Source organism: Osmerus mordax, chromosome 2, assembly GCF_038355195.1.
Source record: "Osmerus mordax isolate fOsmMor3 chromosome 2, fOsmMor3.pri, whole genome shotgun sequence".
Classification (NCBI taxonomy): Eukaryota; Metazoa; Chordata; class Actinopteri; order Osmeriformes; family Osmeridae; genus Osmerus; species Osmerus mordax.
Window position 1 is genome coordinate 24,256,892 of NC_090051.1, and position 21,111 is coordinate 24,278,002.

Below are 21,111 nucleotides of genomic sequence, written 5' to 3' on the forward strand. Positions count from 1 at the left end.
CCCTGTAACCCAGCCTTGTGTCCCTGTATACCCTGTAACCCAGCCTTGTGTCCCTGTATACCCTGTAACCCAGCCTTGTGTCCCTGTATACCTCACAACCCACAGTGGCCATGTGGTGCTTTTGTGACGCAGTCTTTACATACTGACATGCTGTGCTTCGTCTGGGCTGAAGCTAGCAAGCAGAGGGGCCCCAGGTAGAAGAGCCTGATGAGCCTAACCCTGAGTGTACACCATCAACAGGGCTGAATAGTTCACCTTCTGAGGGGCCTGAGGGGAACCCCGTGAGAACTGCAGCTTGTGTGTTTTCTGTCAAACGTGCAGTGTCTAGCCCAATGGCCCAATTTAAAGGTGGGTTCATTTGCAACAATCTTTCCCTATTTATATTGTTTTGGCCATTTTCTTGTATGATTAGATCACTTTTGGGTATTGAAGGTACACACCACTTGTTATTGAAGGATAAGTGGCCAGGTTCAGGCCTTAGTCACTGTGTTCGTACAAGATGCTGTTCAGCCAGTGCTTGATTTCAAGCTTAGTTGTTTGATGACCTCATCAAGAGTTATCTGATGTTTTGTTGGATTGACAGAACTGTATACCAAAACATCCATAAAAGCCCTTATGCTAGCATAGCCTTGAAATATGTTCACTGCCTAAATGTGAATCAAAATATTGTAGTTTCGATCAAGAGTTTTAAATCAGAGTAGTAAGCGGCCTACAAAAGACAGGTTTTTGTTTAAACCGCGTTGCTTTGGATTGTAAGTAAATGTTATCATTCTAATTCTGCTTCAAATTTGGGTATAAAGGATTATGTAGAAAATGTAGTATTCCGTTTTTCAGAATTCATGAAAATTATTCAGACAACTCTCAAGCCAGGTTAGGCTTGTCTGGTATTGTGCTCTGATTCTTAAATATATTCTCCCAATTAGCATACTTTGCACTTTTAATTGATTGTCAAATATCAAAGCACAGAACAAGCTAATCTTATGTTCCTAATGTCTTTGAATTTGTATTTGATCATTAGTAAAAAAAAACAAAATGTAACAGTTTTTATTTTTTATCCCGCACCTCCGTTGACTTTTCTGCCCCCTGAGTGCTAAATTAGTGCTAGCTGCATTAGACTTCTGCTGACTGCTAAATTAGCGCTAGCTGCATTAGCCTTCTGCTGCTGCGCGCTAACTGGCCCCACTTGCTGGAGCACATTATAATGTGCAACTATCCTGTCACCGTGTGACATCCATCGTCTTGTCTTATTGGGTGTGAATCATCGTCAATCACATTACACTAATGTATTTGATTGGATTGAATCATGCATGAGGCATGAGTGGTACAGAACAGACCAATGTCTTATAGGTGGAGTAGTTTTCATTTTTGTATAGTCAAATTCTAATAGGTTGTCGGTGAAAAACCCGTTGTTACATTTTTCTTTTAAACAGATTAAATGAGGATGAGGGATTGTGTTGGGTTTATAGTAACTGTCCAGTAGTCCTGTTGGCTTGCAACCCTGCTGAAGCTTGTAGCATGGTAATAGGTGGATTTTCTAAGATCAGTCGCTTATGGATGTCCTGGAGTAATTTGCTTTGGAAGGTTCATATAAATACTTTTAAACGGTAAAATAAGGACCATGTTTTAGCTTTACTTTGCCAGGTTCAGTGACGCCTTAATTGCCATAATGTGGTTTGTCATGCCGTTCTTAAACCATGAGGGTTTTAGTTTTACATTTGAAGGTATTGTAGCCCAGAAGAATCTCTCATCTCTCAAACATTCTTCTGTCATTGTCTTCTAAAATTATGAAGGTACATTGTTTAATTTTGGTTCATTTTATTATTGTTTATTAACTTGGATATTTAAATGTGTTCATTGCATTTATCATCCACGCTGATTGTGTGTTATTTCCATTAAGAGAAAATAAAGTTGATTTAGAGCCTGTTGTTTGTGGTCATTTTGTTGTGCTTATTTTGTTCTCGTGTTTGTGACGACATCACATGGGTGGTTTAGCTAGGAATCTAGGATTGTAGATCACCCATATTTTTTTCCATTAACATTTTCCTCCTTATCAAGTCTGTCCTGAGACATTGTACAACCCCTGCCCCCCCGACACTTCAGAATTCATGTGAGCTAAAGCAGGGTGTTTATTGTGTGTAAGGAAAACATCAACAATTGAGCTGGCACAGCAGAGCCGCCCCTCGTCTGATCCAGTGATCAGCCGGCACGTCGGTGTTGAGAGTCATGGCGATTACGTAGTTGGTGGAGTGTCCTGTGGTGGAGAGCGTGCCACGGCGCTCGCTGGTCTTGTAGACGGGACACAGGAAGTTGCTCCTCTGGGGGACGTCCTGGCGCCTGAGGGGCTGCAGCCACATCTGGGGGGGAGACATGGGTGACAAGGCAGCCTGGTGTACTGGGACATGAGAAGCAATAGAACACGTACAGAAGGGACACATGGGTGACGAGGCAGCCTGGTGTACTGGGACATGAGAAGCAATAGAACACGTACAGAAGGGACACATGGGTGACGAGGCAGCCTGGTGTACTGGGAAGTGAGGAGCAATAGAACACGTACAGAAGGGACACGTGGGTGACAAGGCAGCCTGGTGTACTGGGAAGTGAGGAGCAATAGAACACATGTACAGAAGAGTGACAGAGGGGTGAAGTAGGGAGAAGAAAGCTGAATATTTAACCACTGGGTAATCAGTTGCCCAAATGTTCCAGTCACTAGTTCAATATTTGGGGGACATAAACTTTGATACAACAAAAAACCAGAGCGACTCAATCCCTAAAGGCCATTAGCACCCTAACCCATTAACAGCATTGGTAAAACAAAAGGGATAAACTGGGCCACTTCTCACAAAGCTAGTTTGTTGAGTTTCAGCCAAAGAAATGCTCCAATTCAATAAGACGCTCCAACGAGATTAGTGTTTCAAAGCCAGCCCTGCTGACTATGTTGTGATTTCCCCCCACAAATAATAAACACATTTTTAATTAGGTTCTGCTCCTGTCAAAAACTGATTTAGCTAATAAGTTCTCCTGAAATGTCTGAATATTAAAAAGCCGGTCTAGTGCATTATTCATAACCCAAGCATGCATTGTGAGGACAATCACAAAAAATATAAATACACCAAGAGGAAACTTACAAAGCAATCCGTTCTGTTTTCTTTCAGAGCTTCTGCACTTCTGCCACTAGCAATCTATTTTAATCTTTTACTTAATACAGTATTCAAACACCATATCGAGTCATAATTAAGAAATCCCTAAAAAACAAATGAGAAGCGGGAGAAAGAAAGACAGGAGAAGGGGGAACTTAGTTTCAGGGCGTGATGAGTTTGTTGAAATTGCTCAGAGAGCCTTTGAACACAGCACTGTGAACATTGTTCTGGGCTGAACAAGGCCCACTTTATTATTCTACAGTTTAAGGCAGCTCCTCTCCCCGGAGCCCTGGGTAGGGTTAGGGAGCCCTGGGTAGGGTTAGGGAGCCCTGGGTAGGGTTAGGGAGTCCTGGGTAGGGTTAGGGAGCCCTGGGTAGGGTTAGGGAGCCCTGGTAGGGTTAGGGAGCCCTGGGTAGGGTTAGGGAGTCCTGGTAGGGTTAGGGAGCCCTGGGTAGGGTTAGGGAGCCCTGGTATTGTGCTCTGATAAAAGGAGGCGTCTTGTAGTTAACACGCAGCAGAATATACATAAGATCATCTGTTTCCATACACCCGAGTCTGCAGATACATATGTCCCTGGTCTCCTGGTGGAAATACAGAATCTTTCTGGTATCAGTACTTCACTATTTTTCTAACAAAGTTTTACTTTCACTCATTATATTGTTATTATACTATTGTGACACTGTTATTATGTTGTTATTAATTAATTAATTAAAATGATTACACTTATTAAACTGTTTAGTTGTTATTACACATTTATACAACTTTTTCCGTTTTTTTAAAGCTGTTGTTACACTGTTGCAGAGATGGGAAATAACAGTACAAATACTTCGTTACTGTACTGAAGTAGATTTTTCGGCCATTCGTATGTTTACCATAAACTATAAACACTTGTTACACTGTTATTACACTTGACTATATTATTACATCGTTAATACACTGTTATTACACTTTTTTTTACACTTATTACATTGTTAATATGTTATTACATTGTTATTACGGCGTTATTATGTTGTTATTACATTGTAATTACACTATTATATGTACTTTCTACTTCTTACATTTTCAAACCAGGCTTGTTACTTTAGTTTTAATCTGTATTTGGTGGCATGATCATAACTATTTCTTGTCATTGCGAGCCTTTTTATATTTCCTGGCTATCACGCACAACATGGCTGAGAATAGACATTCCTGATCACCCATGCCCACATATGAGGGAGATGTTTAAAATTGTCGGCGTCATAAAGGATTCCTGGCTAATGTGCTGCGTGTCTATAGTGTATTTTTGTATTAATGTAATAATATGATGTGTCCAGTTACCAGCGTGACTAGGGTTGCCAACTGTCCCGTATTAGCTGGGACGTCCCCTAATTGATTTGTCTCATACGTGACCTCACATGTCCCGTTTATTGACTGCTACGCTAATCTTACCACTGACTGATACAACAGCAACAGCAGCAGTGATGAACACAACACTTGAGAACGATCACCGACACCTGTCATCATCCAATCACATCCAAGTAAATGTGCAAATTCACTAATTTGTTAACATTATGACAAATGGCTTGAAGCTGTATATTCACAAAACTAGGGATAAAGTAGGTGGGTAATAGGAGGTGGGTTACCGTAGGTGGGTAATAGAAGGTGGGTTATGTTATGTAACCAGGGCAGATTAAGACGTTTTCTTCACGTGTTTGGGATCCCTCTGGTCATTCATATTATCACGGGACTTCATTTTAGAATCCATAGCTGGATATTATTTAGCTCAGACAGTGTGTTCATTCTCCCAGAAAGCCTGTGTGTGACGTGTGTGATGTGTGTGTGTGATGTGTGTGTGTGTGTGATGTGTGGGTGTGTGCGTGCGTGTGATGTGTGAGTGAGTGATGTGTGTATGCTTGATGTGTGTGTGTGTGTGATGTGTGGGTGTGTGCGTGCGTGCGATGTGTGAGTGAGTGATGTGTGTATGCTTGATGTGTGTGTGCGTGATATGGTACCACAGGCATGGCATCATGCAGCACTTTGGGGTGAGACTCAGCGAGAAGCTTGCTGCTCCTGTCCCAGCGGGCTCCGTCCAGGTACAGACCTCGGATGTACACCCCTGAGACAACAAGAGGAACACAAACACAGACCACACACAACACATTTACTCTTCATAGCTGAAATAGTTGGTATGAAGAAACGTGTCAAACCATCTTTGTTTCTGACATGTTGTCATGGGAGGCACACACACACGTCACAGGTATGTAACAGACGTAGCCACGCTCTGTCACAACAAGGTATAATTCGCCACTCGCGGGATTCGAACGCTCGACCTCCGACTTGCCAAGCGCGACCACTACCAACTACGCCAAAGAAAAGCTAGCGCTGCGTTGACGCGGGTGGCCTGCTACATACCTGAGGAGTGAGTTTCACGGTTTTCACACCGTTCCACACACACACACACACACACACAGAGTTGTCAGTGGCAGTCAATAGTGGAGGACGTAGGAGTGTGTCCCTCCCGGAGTAAGCAGCATCACGGCAGGCTGATGGCAGCATCACGGCAGGCTGATGGCAGCAGTGGGGGACTGATGGGAATGTGACTCTAATGTGGATATTAGATTGAGTTTGCTAGAGCTTTGCTATGAGCACGGAGAGGGGCTGATACTAGGAGGAGGGGGGTGGGGGGTGGGTGGTGGTAGACTATATCTACTATCCCAGCCAAACTATATCTACTATCTCTCTCACCATCATCAGGGGGGTGGTGGTACTCTTTGTCGTCCAGCACCTGGAAGTCGAAGCCGAGCAGGTCGATGGGTATGGTGTGTTTGCGAGCATAGTTCTGTTGGCCGCCCGTCAGGAAGGCCTGGGTGAAGAAGAAACCAGACATCCAGAAGACGGCTGGCGTTCCCTCATCATACCAGTCCTGGAAAAAAAGTAGAAAAGTTTTTTTTTTTACCAGAATCTGGTATTGGTTTAACCATTTAAGGATTTCATGGACAACCCAGAAGCTCCAGTGCAAAGCGAAAGTGGACTTGTTAGTAACCGGACTAAGGCTACACTATTTACCCCCAAATCCCACAATGCTGCCAAAATGGTTGGATTTTAAAGACATCTGCCTCTCATGCCAACAACCTTGGATTTATCTGCAGTGGTTATGTCAGTGAGGAGTGGCTGTAAGGATGAGATCTCTCAGCAGGCAGGCCGGAAAGAGTCACGACAATTATAAAAAGGGTTGACTCGGTTTTATTAGCTCGACGTCGGATCATGCCACCAATCCACAACAGAGTGGCTAGCATGAGTGAGAAAACATGTCTCTCAGAAGTCCTTTATATATGGCTGGACTGTACAAATATAGTTACCACCACAACATCTCCTTAAACGGTACTCATTCAACAACTTGATGCACAGAAGAAACAACACACAGGTGATGCGGTCATCAATCATTGCTTGTACTATTCTCTCCATCTTGCGCTTAACCTAAGTTGACCAGAGCACATTCCTTGATCTATATGTGTATTGTCCAAGGCCTGCTCCGTGACCTCTTGACCACAGCAAGAGACAACCTCACACATGTATAGAAAACCTGCGTATCAGTGGCTGAGCATTTTTGCGTAAAATAAAAAAATCACTGTTGGGGGACTTTAAATGATCTAACACAGAGAGCTGTGTCAGGCCCATCATTCCCCTGCCTGTGAACCAGAGGTGCAGGCTGCAGCAGAGCACTAGATAGAGTTAGTATGAGACAGCAATGTTAGACAAGTGTGAGAAGCAGCAATAGGAAGGCATTGTTTAGCGCCCGTGGTGTGTGAGGGTGTAAATAGGTCGCCCCATCAGCCGTGTGTGTTTGGGACACCCTATGAAGATGCCACCCGACCTCAGCTCTCACCAGAGCACTGACAGACAACTGCTTTAACCTTCTTCAACAATTTCACTAAGTGTGTGTATGAGTGAGAGAGAAAGAGAGAGAGAGAGAGAGAGAGAGAGAGAGAGAGAGAGAGAGAGAGAGAGAGAGAGAGAGAGAGAGAGAGAGAGAGAGAAAGCCTGGTACAGCGTGTGCCTGCTAGTCCGACTGTATCAGCCTAACTCCAGAGTGTGTCTGCGTGCCAGACACAGCGGTCAGATGACCAGCTCATGATGACACAGCGGTCAGATGACCAGCTCATGATGACACAGCGGTCAGATGACCAGCTCATGATGTATCTCATGATGGTTCTCCCCTAGCCAGCCAGGGTCTACATGCAGGGTTTCATGTACAGTTGATCCTGTGGTGTAATAAGAACCCGACCAATCAGTCCCCATCTCCACTTGAGTGAACAGTAAAGTCCTGGTGAGCACCAGGTGTGTGTGTGTGTGTCCTGGTGAGCACCCCCCCACACACACACACACACACACACACACCATCCAAGGAGCAGAGCAGAGAGAAGGAGCTAGTCATTAGCGAAACTAGCAGACTGCGAACTCATACGAGGGGTCATTTGAGAAGATGGTGAAAGTACCCTATTTGCTCAATGCGTCTCTTTCAGAGTCCGCTAATGGTGGATATCGAAGAGAGCTTGTTCACATTTCTTTGGCTGTCTACGCGAGGGGATTCGTTTTAATGAAAAACTGTTGAAATACTCCTGTGCAGACCTGTCTGAAACTGTAGCTTGGTTCCACTAGTGTAACTCAGCCCTAGTAACACTTGCATTTTTGTGCAATGTTAAGAAGTGTAATGTGAAACAATATGGAAATAAACCATGTGGCGTAGAATCAATTCATGCTACAAGTTGGCCTACCACATACATACCATATCTTTAGTATATACCTTTGAAGGTGTGTGTGTATGCTATGGGCTTGGACAGACATACCTGGAGGAATTTAAGCCTGTCTAAGAAATCGTTAACGTAGCTGCCCAATGGTTTCAGGCTGGGATATGACCTTTTCATCCACATCCCAGGTATACGGCCCTTCAGAATGCTGTTTACCACCTCCTCCAGCTCTGCAGACATCACCACTAGGCCCTACACACACACACACACACACACACACACACACGGAAAGACAAAGTCAGGAATACAATACTCTACATTTATTGGGCTGAAGGGGGCTCTGCTGGGGGAGCTGAAGGGGGCTCTGCTGGGGGAGCTGAAGGGGGCTCTGCTGGGGGAGCTGAAGGGGGCTCTGCTGGGGGAGCTGAAGGGGGCTCTGCTGGGGGAGCTGAAGGGGGCTCTGCTGGGGGAGCTGAAGGGGGCTCTGCTGGGGGAGCTGAAGGGGCCACTCAACTGTCTAGCTACCACCAGAACACCAAAGTGTCAGGGAGGCTGAGCGGTGAGGGAATCGGGCTAGTAATCCGAAGGTTGCCAGTTCGATTCCCGGTCATGCTAACTGACGCTGTGTCCTTGGGCAAGACACTTCACCCTACTTGCCTCGGGGGAATGTCCCTGTACTTACTGTAAGTCGCTCTGGATAAGAGCGTCTGCTAAATGACTAAATGTAAATGTAAGTGTAAAAAGACTCAAAAGTAATGACAAACTAAAGAGTATCTCCAGAGGCCATGTGGCCTGTGTACCTTGATGGCCTTCTGAATGTTGATGCAGGAGTCCCGGATGACTCTCAGAAGATTGTTGAAGCGTCCCATCTCCTGCACCAGCACCGTGTTCATGCTCTGGCTGTAGCTGGTGGGGAACCTCCGCAGGGACGCCTCAATGTCGAAGTCTGGTGGCAGCTTGCTCAGGACATCTGCTGCCACGTCATACACCATGTCGTCTGACGACTTGGCGTCGCCCCCAGAGGAGCGCGACTGGTGGTGTTAGAGGGTAGAGAGAGGGTAGATAGAGGGTAGAGAGAGGGTACAGAGAGAGGATAGAGGGTAGAGAGAGGGTAGAGAGAGGGTACAGAGAGAGGATAGAGGGTAGAGAGAGGGCACAGAGAGAGGATAGAGGGTAGAGAGAGGGCACAGAGAGAGGATAGAGGGTAGAGAGAGGTTAGAGAGAGGGTACAGAGAGAGGATAGAGGGTAGAGAGAGGGCACAGAGAGAGGATAGAGGGTAGAGAGAGGTTAGAGAGAGGGTACAGAGAGAGGATAGAGGGTAGAGAGAGGGCACAGAGAGAGGATAGAGGGTAGAGAGGTTAGAGAGAGGGTACAGAGAGAGGATAGAGGGTAGAGAGAGGGTACAGAGAGAGGATAGAGGGTACAGAGAGAGGATAGAAGATAGAGAGAGGGTACAGAGAGAGGGTAGAGAGAGGGTACAGAGAGAGGGTAGAGAGAGGGTACAGAGAGAGGATAGAGGGTAGAGAGAGGGTAGTGGGGAGACAGTACATGAGCACATTTACATTTATTCATTTAGCAGATGCTTTTATCCAAAGCGACTTCCAAGAGAGAGCTTTACAAAAGTGCATAGGTCAATGATCATAAACAACGAGATAGCACCAAAAACATTGCGGGTAGCCAAAACATGAAGCATACATTGTGATAAGTAAATAAGTGCCAATGGGAAGAAACACAAGAGCATGTAGTTAAACAAATTACAAATTAAACAAAATGAACCTCAAAAGTGCAAGAGTGTACCTGTAGGAAAGCAAGCAACAATAATATAATTTACAGCGAGTGCAAGTAGTTAAATCAGTTACAACTAACCAACAAGTGCAACAAGTCCCTCAATAAGTGTCATTGTGTTCCTGGAGGAAATAAACTAACATCGGATCCAACAAATCTTTCTTGAGTACAGTTGTACTCTCGGAACAAGTGGGTGATACACGCAGTGTATGGAGGCTGGTCATTTCTAGAGACACCCAGAGAACTCGATTGTTGCACAGAGTGGTTGCTGACATTGCAAAAACAGGGCGCCAAATCAATATAAGTACAATTTAGTTATCAAAGAAAGATCTAATGATCCACAGTCCTGTCTATACTGTTAATATACCCATTATACCGTCTATACTGTCAACCCATTATACTGTATACACTATACTGTCTATATACACAATACTGTCCACTGGTGCAGCCTCACATTTCTTGACTTTAACAACAGAAAGCTCAAGGTGTCTTCAATTCCTAATGTTAATATTCTGCAACAGTGACAGGAACTAACTTTCAATCACTTTCATCATCTCTTGACAATTTTTCAACACAATTCATCCTGAATATCCCTTTCTTTATTTACTTAATCTCATTAATTTCACAATGAAGTGTCCGACTATAGATTCTGTCTCTACAACTTTACTACTTAAGATCAACTCTGTGTAATCTTTTTGACAAACTAAGATTTAAGACTTAAGCCACGTTTGAAGCTACAACTCACCTGTCCTCTTCCGTAATCTCTACCTACTGGTGCCTGGCTCCAGACTGAGGCTGTCTTACCTGCTTCTACTGACCTGCTGTCTTACCTGCTGCTACTGACCTGCTGTCTTACCTGCTGTCTTACCTGCTGCTACTGACCTGCTGCTACTGACCTGCTGCTACTGTCCTGCTGTCTTACCTGCTTCTACTGACCTGCTGCTACTGTCCTGCTGTCTTACCTGCTGTCTTACCTGCTGCTACTGACCTGCTGTCTTACCTGCTGCTACTGACCTGCTGTCTTACCTGCTGCTACTGACCTGATGCTACTGACCTGATGTCTTACCTGCTGCTACTGACCTGCTGCTACTGACCTGCTGTCTTACCTGCTGTTACTGACCTGCTGCTACTGACCTGCTGCTACTGACCTGCTGTCTTACCTGCTGCTACTGACCTGCTGCTACTGACCTGCTGTCTTACCTGCTGCTACTGACCTGCTGTCTTACCTGCTGTTACTGACCTGCTGCTACTGACCTGCTGTCTTACCTGCTGCTACTGACCTGCTGTTACTGACCTGCTGCTACTGTCCTGCTGTCTTACCTGCTGTTACTGACCTGCTGTCTTACCTGCTGTTACTGACCTGCTGCTACTGACCTGCTGCTACTGACCTGCTGTCTTACCTGCTGCTACTGACCTGCTGCTACTGACCTGCTGTCTTACCTGCTGCTACTGACCTGCTGTCTTACCTGCTGCTACTGACCTGCTGCTACTGACCTGCTGCTACTGACCTGCTGTCTTACCTGCTGCTACTGACCTGCTGCTACTGACCTGATGTCTTACCTGCTGCTACTGACCTGCTGCTACTGACCTTCTTCTACTGACCTGCTGCTACTGAAACGCTCTCTGTGATGTACTTACTGTTAACTCTCCCTGCAAACACACACGCACAAATAATCAGTAAAATAAGCTGCAAAAACAAGGACACTATCAAAATTCCACTTGTAAGGCTTGAAGCAAATAAACAAATATCCCTCGACTCACATGATTCATTCTAATGTACGATTCCTTCATTTGCAATATTTACCTACTCACTGCTCTGTCACAAGCCAGTGGTAATGAATAATCATTGGATAATGGCACAGGGTTACAGTAGGAATGACAAATAGCAGTTTCATTCCGTGTGAAGCTTCTCTCTGTTTATTGGTCATTTAGACTAATGGTCCCGTATTAGCTGCTAATAAAGTTCACAGTTGACTGGAGACATTATTAATCTTCGTGAGAGTAGCGCTAGGAATCAGCACCAGGCTTTGCTGATTCCTAATTGTACGAAGCGATGCCTCAGAGGAATAGTTCACTCTTCCCTCTACATGAAACTGTCTGTCTTTCTTCATGCCTGAGGGTATTGCTATGTTCCATCCATGAATACATGTTTTATCGTTTTGGTATGAGTGTTTCATGTTGGTGTGTGTGGTTGTGTGTATGCAGGCGTGTGCACACTCTTAGCTTTTCAAAAATAAATCCCCCATAAAACCATGCACTTGTGTCTGGAAAACGTTCAGTAAAGCCAAAAGTGCTTTAGTCAAATCTTAATCTCTCCCTGCCTTCCCCCTGGACTCCCCTGGCAGAAGTAGCATGCTTCAGTCAGAGGGAGGGTTAGAACCGGAGCGCCCTCATGCAGAGCTACTCCTCAGAAACGAGGGTTTGGAGAGAAGCTAACCTGAGCCCCCTAGAGAACATGGCACTATGGAGGAGGATCAATGACTTTCACCAAAGCCAGCGATAGTTTCACTTCATATCAAAGCTTAGTCTAGTAAGACAACTAGCACATCTATTTCTAAAGGCTGCAGAAGTGAGTTCAGTTTATGTTCTTTCTTTCTTTGAAATAATGCTGTACAAACAGAATCAATATTTATGAGTTTTTTCCCCTTCTCTAATCAATGTTGCATGGAATGGGAAGTAATCAAATATGGAAAGTTTGGCTATATATACATTTACATTTAGTCATTTAGCAGACGCTCTTATCCAGAGCGACTTACAGTAAGTACAGGGACATTCCCCCAGAAGCAAGTAGGGTGAAGTGCCTTGCCCAAGGACACAACGTCATTTGGCACGGCCGGGAATCGAACTGGCAACCTTCAGATTAGTAGCCCGACTCCCTCACCGCTCAGCCATCTGACTCCCTATATATATACTATACAGATAAAACAGGTTGGAAACCTAAGAGATAGGGATTATTACGTTTCTGTGTTGTGAGTGTGTAGAAGTATCCCTGGAAATTTGCGCTTGAGAGCTGGACTCATTTGAGCATTTGGGACAGTGGCCTCAGGTTTATTGTGTACGTCAGGACCGTATGCGGCGGGGACCTTTGGCAAGGCTGTTATTCTCACTCTCTTAGGAATACACATCTGTTTAACGTGTTGTTCTAAACTACTTGTTGGTTCGTGGTATGACTGAGGGTCCATGTACAGCTGGCAAAACGTTACGTAAATATTTCTGCTTCACTAAAATGCATTTCCATATCCTGACACACTCAAAGAGATCAAAATGCCATAACTGGTGACACTAAACAACTAATGAAACCTTAGAACATCCTCGCCGAAATTAAACACTGGGATACAAGTTGTTGATATAATATCAGTGCACACCACAGTGGAGGTGGTCCCAGTAGCAGGCAGGGTACCTGTGTGAGCAGGATACTGTCGAAGAGGAGCTGCGTCTCTGTTTGGTCTTTGGTGATGTCAGCATTGGCGTTCATACCAAATATCTCCGGAGACGGGTTGAGAGGAAGGGCCTTGGTGTACTCGATGTAGCTGTTATACTGCAACCAAGACACAAAACACCATGATGTGTTATACTGCAACCAAGACACAAAACACCATGATGTGTGATGACTGTGTTATATAAACACCATGGGGGGCACATTTTAACGCAGCACAAAGACGTTTAGTAATGAAGCCCTTTTCTGTGACTGCTGACATTTATAATAATGACTATGTAAATCAAAGCTCATGAATAAAACATAGCAAGGTAGGGAAAATGCCAAATAAAATTGTGCATAGATTATACAAGTGCTGGCAAATAAATGAAATGGCAACACTGACAGAGGCCCGCTGTGCCTTGTTATAGAAGTTTCATCCCCTAATGACTTTTTAAAGATATCTCAGAAAGTGCATCGAACTTAAGAAAGTCAAACCTATTGACCTCTTTCTACTTTGAAAGGGCAACTGCTGGATTTTGGTTCAGTCAAATCAATTGACATTCGTGACTTTTTGTGATGTTTAAATCAATGTAGTTTGAACCTTCCAGGAAGTATGTGTAGTACTTGGGTACTATAAGGTTGAGTCTACTCTATACAGTTCTAATTCACATTCCATTAAGCTTGGATCCTCTTTATCTGATGTGTCTCACCTTTAACCTTGAGACAAGGCATCATGAAGAAAGTTATGATGAATCTATCATGGATATAAGTGAGGTACATTTGTGCTAATGTAATAATGGGAATCAATGTTACATGTGAACATGTGTTCAGCTCTTCATGGCCATCAAGGCAGGTAGGGCAGCTTTAATCCTTACAGAAACATGTAAGGAATATAACATTTACGAAAACATTTATGAAAATCTGAGTTTAAAACAAAGACACTGACCCATGCAACATTTAAAGGCATTCAACAAAAACAACAATCTAATCAAATGTTCTAAACTGAAGAAATTATTTATCTGACAGGTCTAAAACACGATGGAAATGTTTAGACTTGGGCCATTATCTAAGACAGATTGTCAAGTTTTAGATCTGGTCTCTTACATCCCCCTCTGCGGGTGCGTAGTAGAGGCCGCTGGGGTCGAACTTGTAGTCGTGGTCCTGGATGATCTTGGGGGTGTAGAAGATGGACAGGATGGTGCGCAGGGTGCGTCGGTCCCAGTCGTCCGTCACTCGACCTCCATAGTTACACTCTCCTGTCATGTAGTGGATGGCGTCAAAGGGCACTTCCTGTGTGGAGGGGAGCCATCAGGAAGTAGTGCATTAAGAACAGACTGACATTTACATCAGAGAAACCACCATTTTAATTTGTTTACGATTGTTATTAAACACAGCACTCCTGAAATGATATAGACTACTGCAGCAACATTGAATGCAGTCTGTCTGCCATTAAGTGAATGAACGTTGAGCCTTGGACAAAACACCTTTTTGTCATTCAATAATAGACTCACAATAAATACAATAATATACATTTGAATGTTAATCTGGACTCGAGGACAAAAGAAAGGTTGAAGGAGAGAGAAAACCTCTGCCTGTGGCATTTTGTAGAAGAGATTTGTCTTGCAAATGTTGGAGCTGAATCTTGGTTACAAAAGGGAAATGTCAACGCATTCAAAGATGCTCTTGATCAGTTGTTTTGCCCCTTGTTTTGGAGGGAGGAAGACAGGCACAGTGGCTGTCTCCATGGTTGGAAAATGTCAAGGGGTTTTGAATCTGGCTGATGAAAGGGACTCTCGAGTGGAGAGACAGCCCTTGTGAATGTCAAAAAGTGTGTGTGTGTGTGTGTGTGTGTGTAGAAGCTGCCATACAGGGGTTTGTAAGGGTGTGTGATTGAAAGAGAGAGAGAGGGAGAAAGACAGAGAGAGAAAGAGAGACAGAGAGATAGAAACAGGTGTCAATGGGTGTTGAAACACCAAAATCCAGTGTTCAACTTGGGTCAGCGTTGGTAAATAAAAGAATAATAATAAGTAAGAGATATAGAGAAAGAATGACAGGAATAAGTGACATACATAGAGAGGAAGAGAGAGAGAAAAAGAGAAAGATCGAGTGAGAATGAGAGGGATGGAGAGAGTGAGATGGACACATCTTTACTATACAGTGTGTACCTCATACTGCTCTAAGAACATGTGCAGCTGCTGAACAGAGATGCGGAGGTCAGTCTCGTTGAACTCGTAGGGGATATTCCACCCAATAGGACCAAACTTCCTCCTCTCTTGGGTCAGGGCGTGGAAGAAGCACAGGCCATACAGCAGCTTCTTAAACACAGCCTGACAGACAACACAGCTTCTTAAACAGTGTGTGACAGCTTTATACCAGCCAATTAACTTACTACACCACGTGTCACCCTAAGCACCACGTTCACATATTCAGCATAGCAGGATGCAGTTTGACAGGCACTTGAGGTCAAACACTAAGCTTCTAAGTATTAAGTTGTGTTCACAACAAAGGTTTTGGTTCCGGTTCCAATGCCTGCATACTATAACATGCACACGCGTGTTCACACACTGACCGGCTTGCTGCTGCTTGAGAAGAACTCTGGGTCTGAGATGGGGTCCATGAGGAAGGAGCGGGCGATGTTGGCGCGAAGGCCCTTGGGCGCCTCATTGGTCATCTTCACCCCGTTCTGCAGCACGGCCACGGGGAAGGAGGCGGCCGGGTAGCTGGTCAGCCACAGGCGGAAGTCCGGGTGTGTGGAGTCTGGGTTGAGCTCCTGGGAACACAGAGGAGGCTGTGCTGGAGAAACATTTACTGCTGGGGGTGTTAGGGCTGCCCAGGTTGATCACAGGTTACTGCTGGGGGTGTTAGGGCTGCCCAGGTTGATCACAGGTTACTGCTGGGGGTGTTGGGGCTGCCCAGGTTGATCACAGGAGTGTCCCTAAGGACAGGAACTGATCACGCTATGCATCAGGTTCCATTTTGGTTAGTTGGTTTTGTGTTGTAAGAATTCTGAGGGTCTTCTCACACCATTAACATGATGACACTTACATTTAAAAGGAGTAATTTTTAAGATGATACTGATTGCAACATCTGCACTATAAGGGCTTGTGTTGAGGAAGTTGACCTGACCAGGGCTTGAAATTGGCACCCGCCAATCGCCAATGGTGTGTACATTTTTGGGCTGGCGACTAAATTGTGTCCGATGCGCCGCCATTTGGCGAGTGAAATTGCGGAGTACAGCTCCCGACTACCGCGCCCGTCATGTAAAAAAAAAAAGCTTGCAACGCCAACACGAACAGTTGTGCGCGCATCTAGGTGGCAGAAAACCAGGAAGATAACCTTTATAAAACCTAGAGAATGACACGGATAATACAAATAGTTAGATTTAAAAAGACAAAAAAGGTTGAGGATGGTAGCATTTAAGAGACAAAGCAATACCCCATTGATCTGTCACATCAGAATTTTGATTTGGGTCACGAAAGTCTTGAAATTTGAATGAGTGCGTCGCCAGATAGACGGCATTGTCTTTACTAGGCGGTAGCCATGTCTCTTTCTTGGTCGCGTCATGTCACATGTCAAGTTCATAATTTTACAGTTCGGTCAATTAAGTTTTACACCAAAAAAGTCAAGCAGGGCATTTCAACAGATATGGGAATTCTTCTTTTAGCCAGCTAGTCCGATGCAAAGAACAAACCTCATGGACAAGGACAACCGATCTCACATTGAGCAAGAGGAGTAGTAAGCCCCTGGAACCCCCTGAATTAATACATTATTTCAAAAAGTAAAATTGGTTGATTTTGTTTAATCGATTCTGAGAGTGATTTACAATGATATTAAAATCATAGGTAAAGGTTGTTTATGTCCAAAAATTTCAGAGTACGTCTGAAATGCCAGGTTTAATTTTGGCCGGTAAAAAATATTATTGGCTGGTAATTTTTTTCATCTACCAGCCATTTTGGCTGGTAAGCCAAAAAGTTAATTTCGAGCCCTGGACCTGACAGTATCTACTGATGAAAGCATGCAGTGTACCTCGCAGACCCTCTCCAGAGTGGACATCCAGGAGGTGGCCAGGTGGCAGTTCTGCAGCACCACCCAGCTGCCCTCCTTCACCCCGGTCTGGATCATGCTCATGGCGATGGGGCCCTGGCCCTGGCCCAGAGACAGAGACGTCAGCCTGCTGCCACTGAAGCCCTGGGGAAGGCAAACACACACCAAAACCCACACACGCACACACACAAGCACATACACACACCAAAACCCCCACACGCACACACATGCCCGCACACACAAACCACACACACACCAAACCAACACACACAGACACAAGCACACACACACACACACCAACTCACCCATACACACCAACCCACCCACACACACCAAACCGCACACACAGGTTCAAATATTAACCAAACAGTTTTGGGCAAGTACGTTTCACTTTTCAATTATATGCAGCGAAAAAAATAATCAAGGTAATGATGAACTACTTTTAAGATGGATGTGCTTAAGTATATTTAGGTGTGAATTTGAGATGCAGTAGCACCTGCTCGTCACCAAACTTGAGCAGGGCGGCCATGGGGTCTGAGCCGGGGGAGAGGATGAAGATGAGAGGGGCGCAGCAGTGGCTGTCCCCAAACGCCTGGCCCAGGTTGAAGGGCGGAGCCTCGATGAAGGGACGGCCAAGGCTGCCCGCCACAAACTCCTGGACCATGGGGACAACCTTGGGACAGAGGGGAGGGTAATGGTGGGTGACCAGCAGGACAACCCTAACAACTAACCCTAACAACGAACCCTAACTGTAACCCTAAAGGCCGATATATGCTTCTGCGTTTTTCGAAAAACGGACACATGGGAACACTTGTCTCCGTGGAACACCCTCTACGAGCTCTCCGTCAGCCCTCGGACAGCCTCGGCCACCTTGACGTGCACCTCCTGAATTTTCTAACTGTCCGTCGTAATTTCAGAGAGCTACGGAGAGCTACGGAGACCCCCTTGGCTGTGATTGGTCAGTATTAAGAACCGCTTGCGTCAGGGGCGGGGGTTGCCGTAATAAACAGGACGAACAGAATCCTTTGACCGCCATTGCTGTAAGTTTTTAGAATTCATAATTCAGCTAAACAGTACATGTAAATCAGCATCTGAATTAAAATGTGACGAGAAATGGGCAGTGTAGTTGCTGAAAATGTGCTTATTTTATTGATAAAACGGCTAATTAGTAAATTTGCTCCGACTTCTCGATAACCTAGGTAAATAAACACTCGACGACGACTTACAAAAAAACGCTGCGCCACCTAATCTTCTTCTGAATTGTTTTCAGCACCCACAGCCTACGGAGAACCATAAACGAAGTCTATCCGTCCGTATCCGTGCGCCCGCCCATCCGTAAACGGAGACGCAGAAGCATATTTTGGCCTTTACACTGAACCTAGCACTTTAGGATAATGATTTCATTACCCACCATTGGAGCACTTTCCATCATAATTTATTTTCATAATTTATTTAATGAATTTTTATTTTTATTTTGTCCTTTTACTTTTTCATATAAATATACATATGGATATTTGTTCAATTGTGATCATCCTGCACTTACGGTTGTCTCCCCCCATGCCTTTTATGTATTGGGAACATCCCACCCTGTTAATTTAATTGTTGGGAACATCCCACCTTATCAATTAGATTTTTTCCCTGCCCTCCCCAACGACCTGCCCACTGTCACCACCACCTGACTTTTTCCACTACCTTGTCTGGTCTGAGACAGCGGATCACCAACATCTTCTGGAACTGTCCAAGGTTGGTCTGCCACTCATCTGGGAAAGGGGTGTGGTGTGGGGTCTGCAGGATACACAATGTTGAAGTATAGTAGCTCAGGTTAGGAGTTACAGTATTTTTTCTAGGTTAGATTATTTATTAGAGGTTTAGATAAAACACTAGGGATTGTCAAGAGGAGCAGGGCCAAAGAATCCCAGTGTACCTGTATTTGTTACAAAATACCCTAGAAACTTGAAACACAGACATCTTTCACACAGACATATTTCTCACTTTCCCTTCTTTTTGTGAATGATTAACAATCATTCACATCAACCTAAACTGTAAACAGATTTCATTGTTGTTCTAAATCAATTTCTTCCAGCATCTTCCACATATGCGGAGAGTCAGATGGCTGAGCGGTGAGGAAGTCGGGCTAGTAATCTTAAGGTTACCAGTTCGATTCCCGGCCGTGTCAAATGACGTTGTGTCCTTGGGCAAGGCACTTAACCCTACTTGCTTCAGGGGGAATGTCCCTGTAATGTTACTGTAAGTCGCTCTGGATAAGGGCGTCTGCTAAATAAATGACTAAATGTAAATGCTAACAGCAACAATCTCATGCACCCTTCCTTCTCTGGCTTATGTGCTACACATCGACCCTAGTAAGACTCCTCAACCATCTGTACCCCCTGGGAAGCACAAGCGGAGCCCCAGTAACATCCCTGTTGACGCATCCGCCTCGAGCCCTTTCACGTTCAAACAACGGGAGACTCCATCTACCAACGGCTGTACGGATGACTAAATTCCTGCCTTTAATACCCTCCTTAACGAGGGAAACTTGGCGAGCGTTTCCATTCATCAGCACGCAAGCGGTCTGCGGGGGACTGGCTGGCGGCTGGGTGTAATCAGGTTATCCTGGGAGATAATGGAGGCGCCATGGCATCACATCCGTTTTTAGGAGGGGGGAGGGGGGGGGGTTCTTTATTGACCTGTAGTGAGATAAAGCAATGTAATTAAGCGATAAGAGAGCCAATCTGTGATGCGCCGAGGGAGGGAGAGGAAGGGGGAGAGAGAGGAGAGGGAAGAGAGGATGGGTTAGGGAGAGAAGTGTGATGGTATGCTTGTTTCTTGGGGAACTGTGGAGGGGGAAAATTCCTCTGTCTATCCCCGTAGATTGATGTTTTACTATGAATGAGACCTGAACTGAAAACGTTTTAGAGACTGTGAGTGTATTCGGCTAGAGTCGTGTGTTATATCTGACTCCAACTAGAGGAGGTTTTTGCGGGTGGGTTTGTGAGCTCATGCACATGGCAGTGTGAGTTCCAGCACGTTTGTGAGAACTGCACCCAACCACACACTCACTCATCCACCCACACACACACACACACCTACGCCCACACACACACACCCACACATACTCAACTAGGGCTGAACGATTTCGGAAAATAAGATAATTGCGATTATTTAGACTAATATTGCAATTGCGATTTAATATGCGATTATGATTTATTATTAATAAATATAGATATATACTACTGATCTCCAGTCAGCAACATAACACACAAAGTTCAGAAAAATTAAGGAAAACATACCGTCTGTACCTCTTTGAAAATATTTTGGTAAATCAAAGCTAAACGTAGGCTGATAACATGTGCGTTGCACTTTCTTAACTAAAGCTAGCCAGCTACCATTATGGAAAAAAAACTTGCGCTGTGGGGACCGTCGGAAATATTTAGAACTCACGCATCTAAAGGTTAAATCTTAAAAGAAAAAAAAACACTGTCTGGACATTTCTGATCCAGTCAGTAGCCTAACAGAAACAGTATGGCACTGACAGCCATAGTGATCCTACTGTATGTGTCACTGAGGGGCATCATATCTTTCGTGATGAACACTGTTACTGCTTGAGTAATTTCGTATATGAATATGGAATTAGGCTTTCAAACATTTCAATCAGTGATCCTATCGGGGGTTATTTGGCTTATTTGACACACTGGTGTTAAGCATTTTAGCTATGCATTTTACATGGCTTTGTGGTGTTTTTTTAGGGCCGAATTAGGTTGGTGGTGTTGCCCCGTGAGGTAGCAACGTTAGCCAGGCAGGATTGGCACCATACTTGACACTGCGCAGTATCTTTTTTTAAAGGCAAAATTGGCAAAGTGTCTGGAGTGTCAGGTTCTGTCGAGCCTGAGGCCATCGTACAGGTCAAGGTAAAGTGTAACGTGCAAAGTTGATCCTTCCTCTTCAAACTGCGTTACTCTCGCGTGTCACGTGACCAAAGTAAAATCGCAGCCTTTGCGA

The 21,111-nt window shown here is 44.7% G+C and overlaps 1 protein-coding gene across 1 annotated transcript in view; it reads right to left on the reverse strand.

Moving 5' to 3' along the window:
* Nucleotides 1-2,130: 2,130 nt before the first annotated feature.
* dnah7 (dynein, axonemal, heavy chain 7) overlaps nt 2,131-21,111 on the reverse strand; it is an 83,761-nt gene continuing 64,780 nt past the window's right edge. Inside the window, exons 55-66 of the mRNA XM_067261627.1 lie at nt 18,805-18,897; nt 17,609-17,785; nt 17,095-17,256; nt 15,638-15,838; nt 15,234-15,395; nt 14,173-14,358; nt 13,051-13,188; nt 8,665-8,895; nt 7,964-8,116; nt 5,862-6,039; nt 5,129-5,232; nt 2,131-2,354 (exon numbers count right to left, since the gene is read on the reverse strand). Of these exons, the coding sequence (XP_067117728.1) occupies nt 2,148-2,354; nt 5,129-5,232; nt 5,862-6,039; nt 7,964-8,116; nt 8,665-8,895; nt 13,051-13,188; nt 14,173-14,358; nt 15,234-15,395; nt 15,638-15,838; nt 17,095-17,256; nt 17,609-17,785; nt 18,805-18,897 (1,992 nt within the window). The 3' untranslated portion in view covers nt 2,131-2,147. The remainder of the gene's footprint in view (nt 2,355-5,128; nt 5,233-5,861; nt 6,040-7,963; nt 8,117-8,664; nt 8,896-13,050; nt 13,189-14,172; nt 14,359-15,233; nt 15,396-15,637; nt 15,839-17,094; nt 17,257-17,608; nt 17,786-18,804; nt 18,898-21,111) is intronic.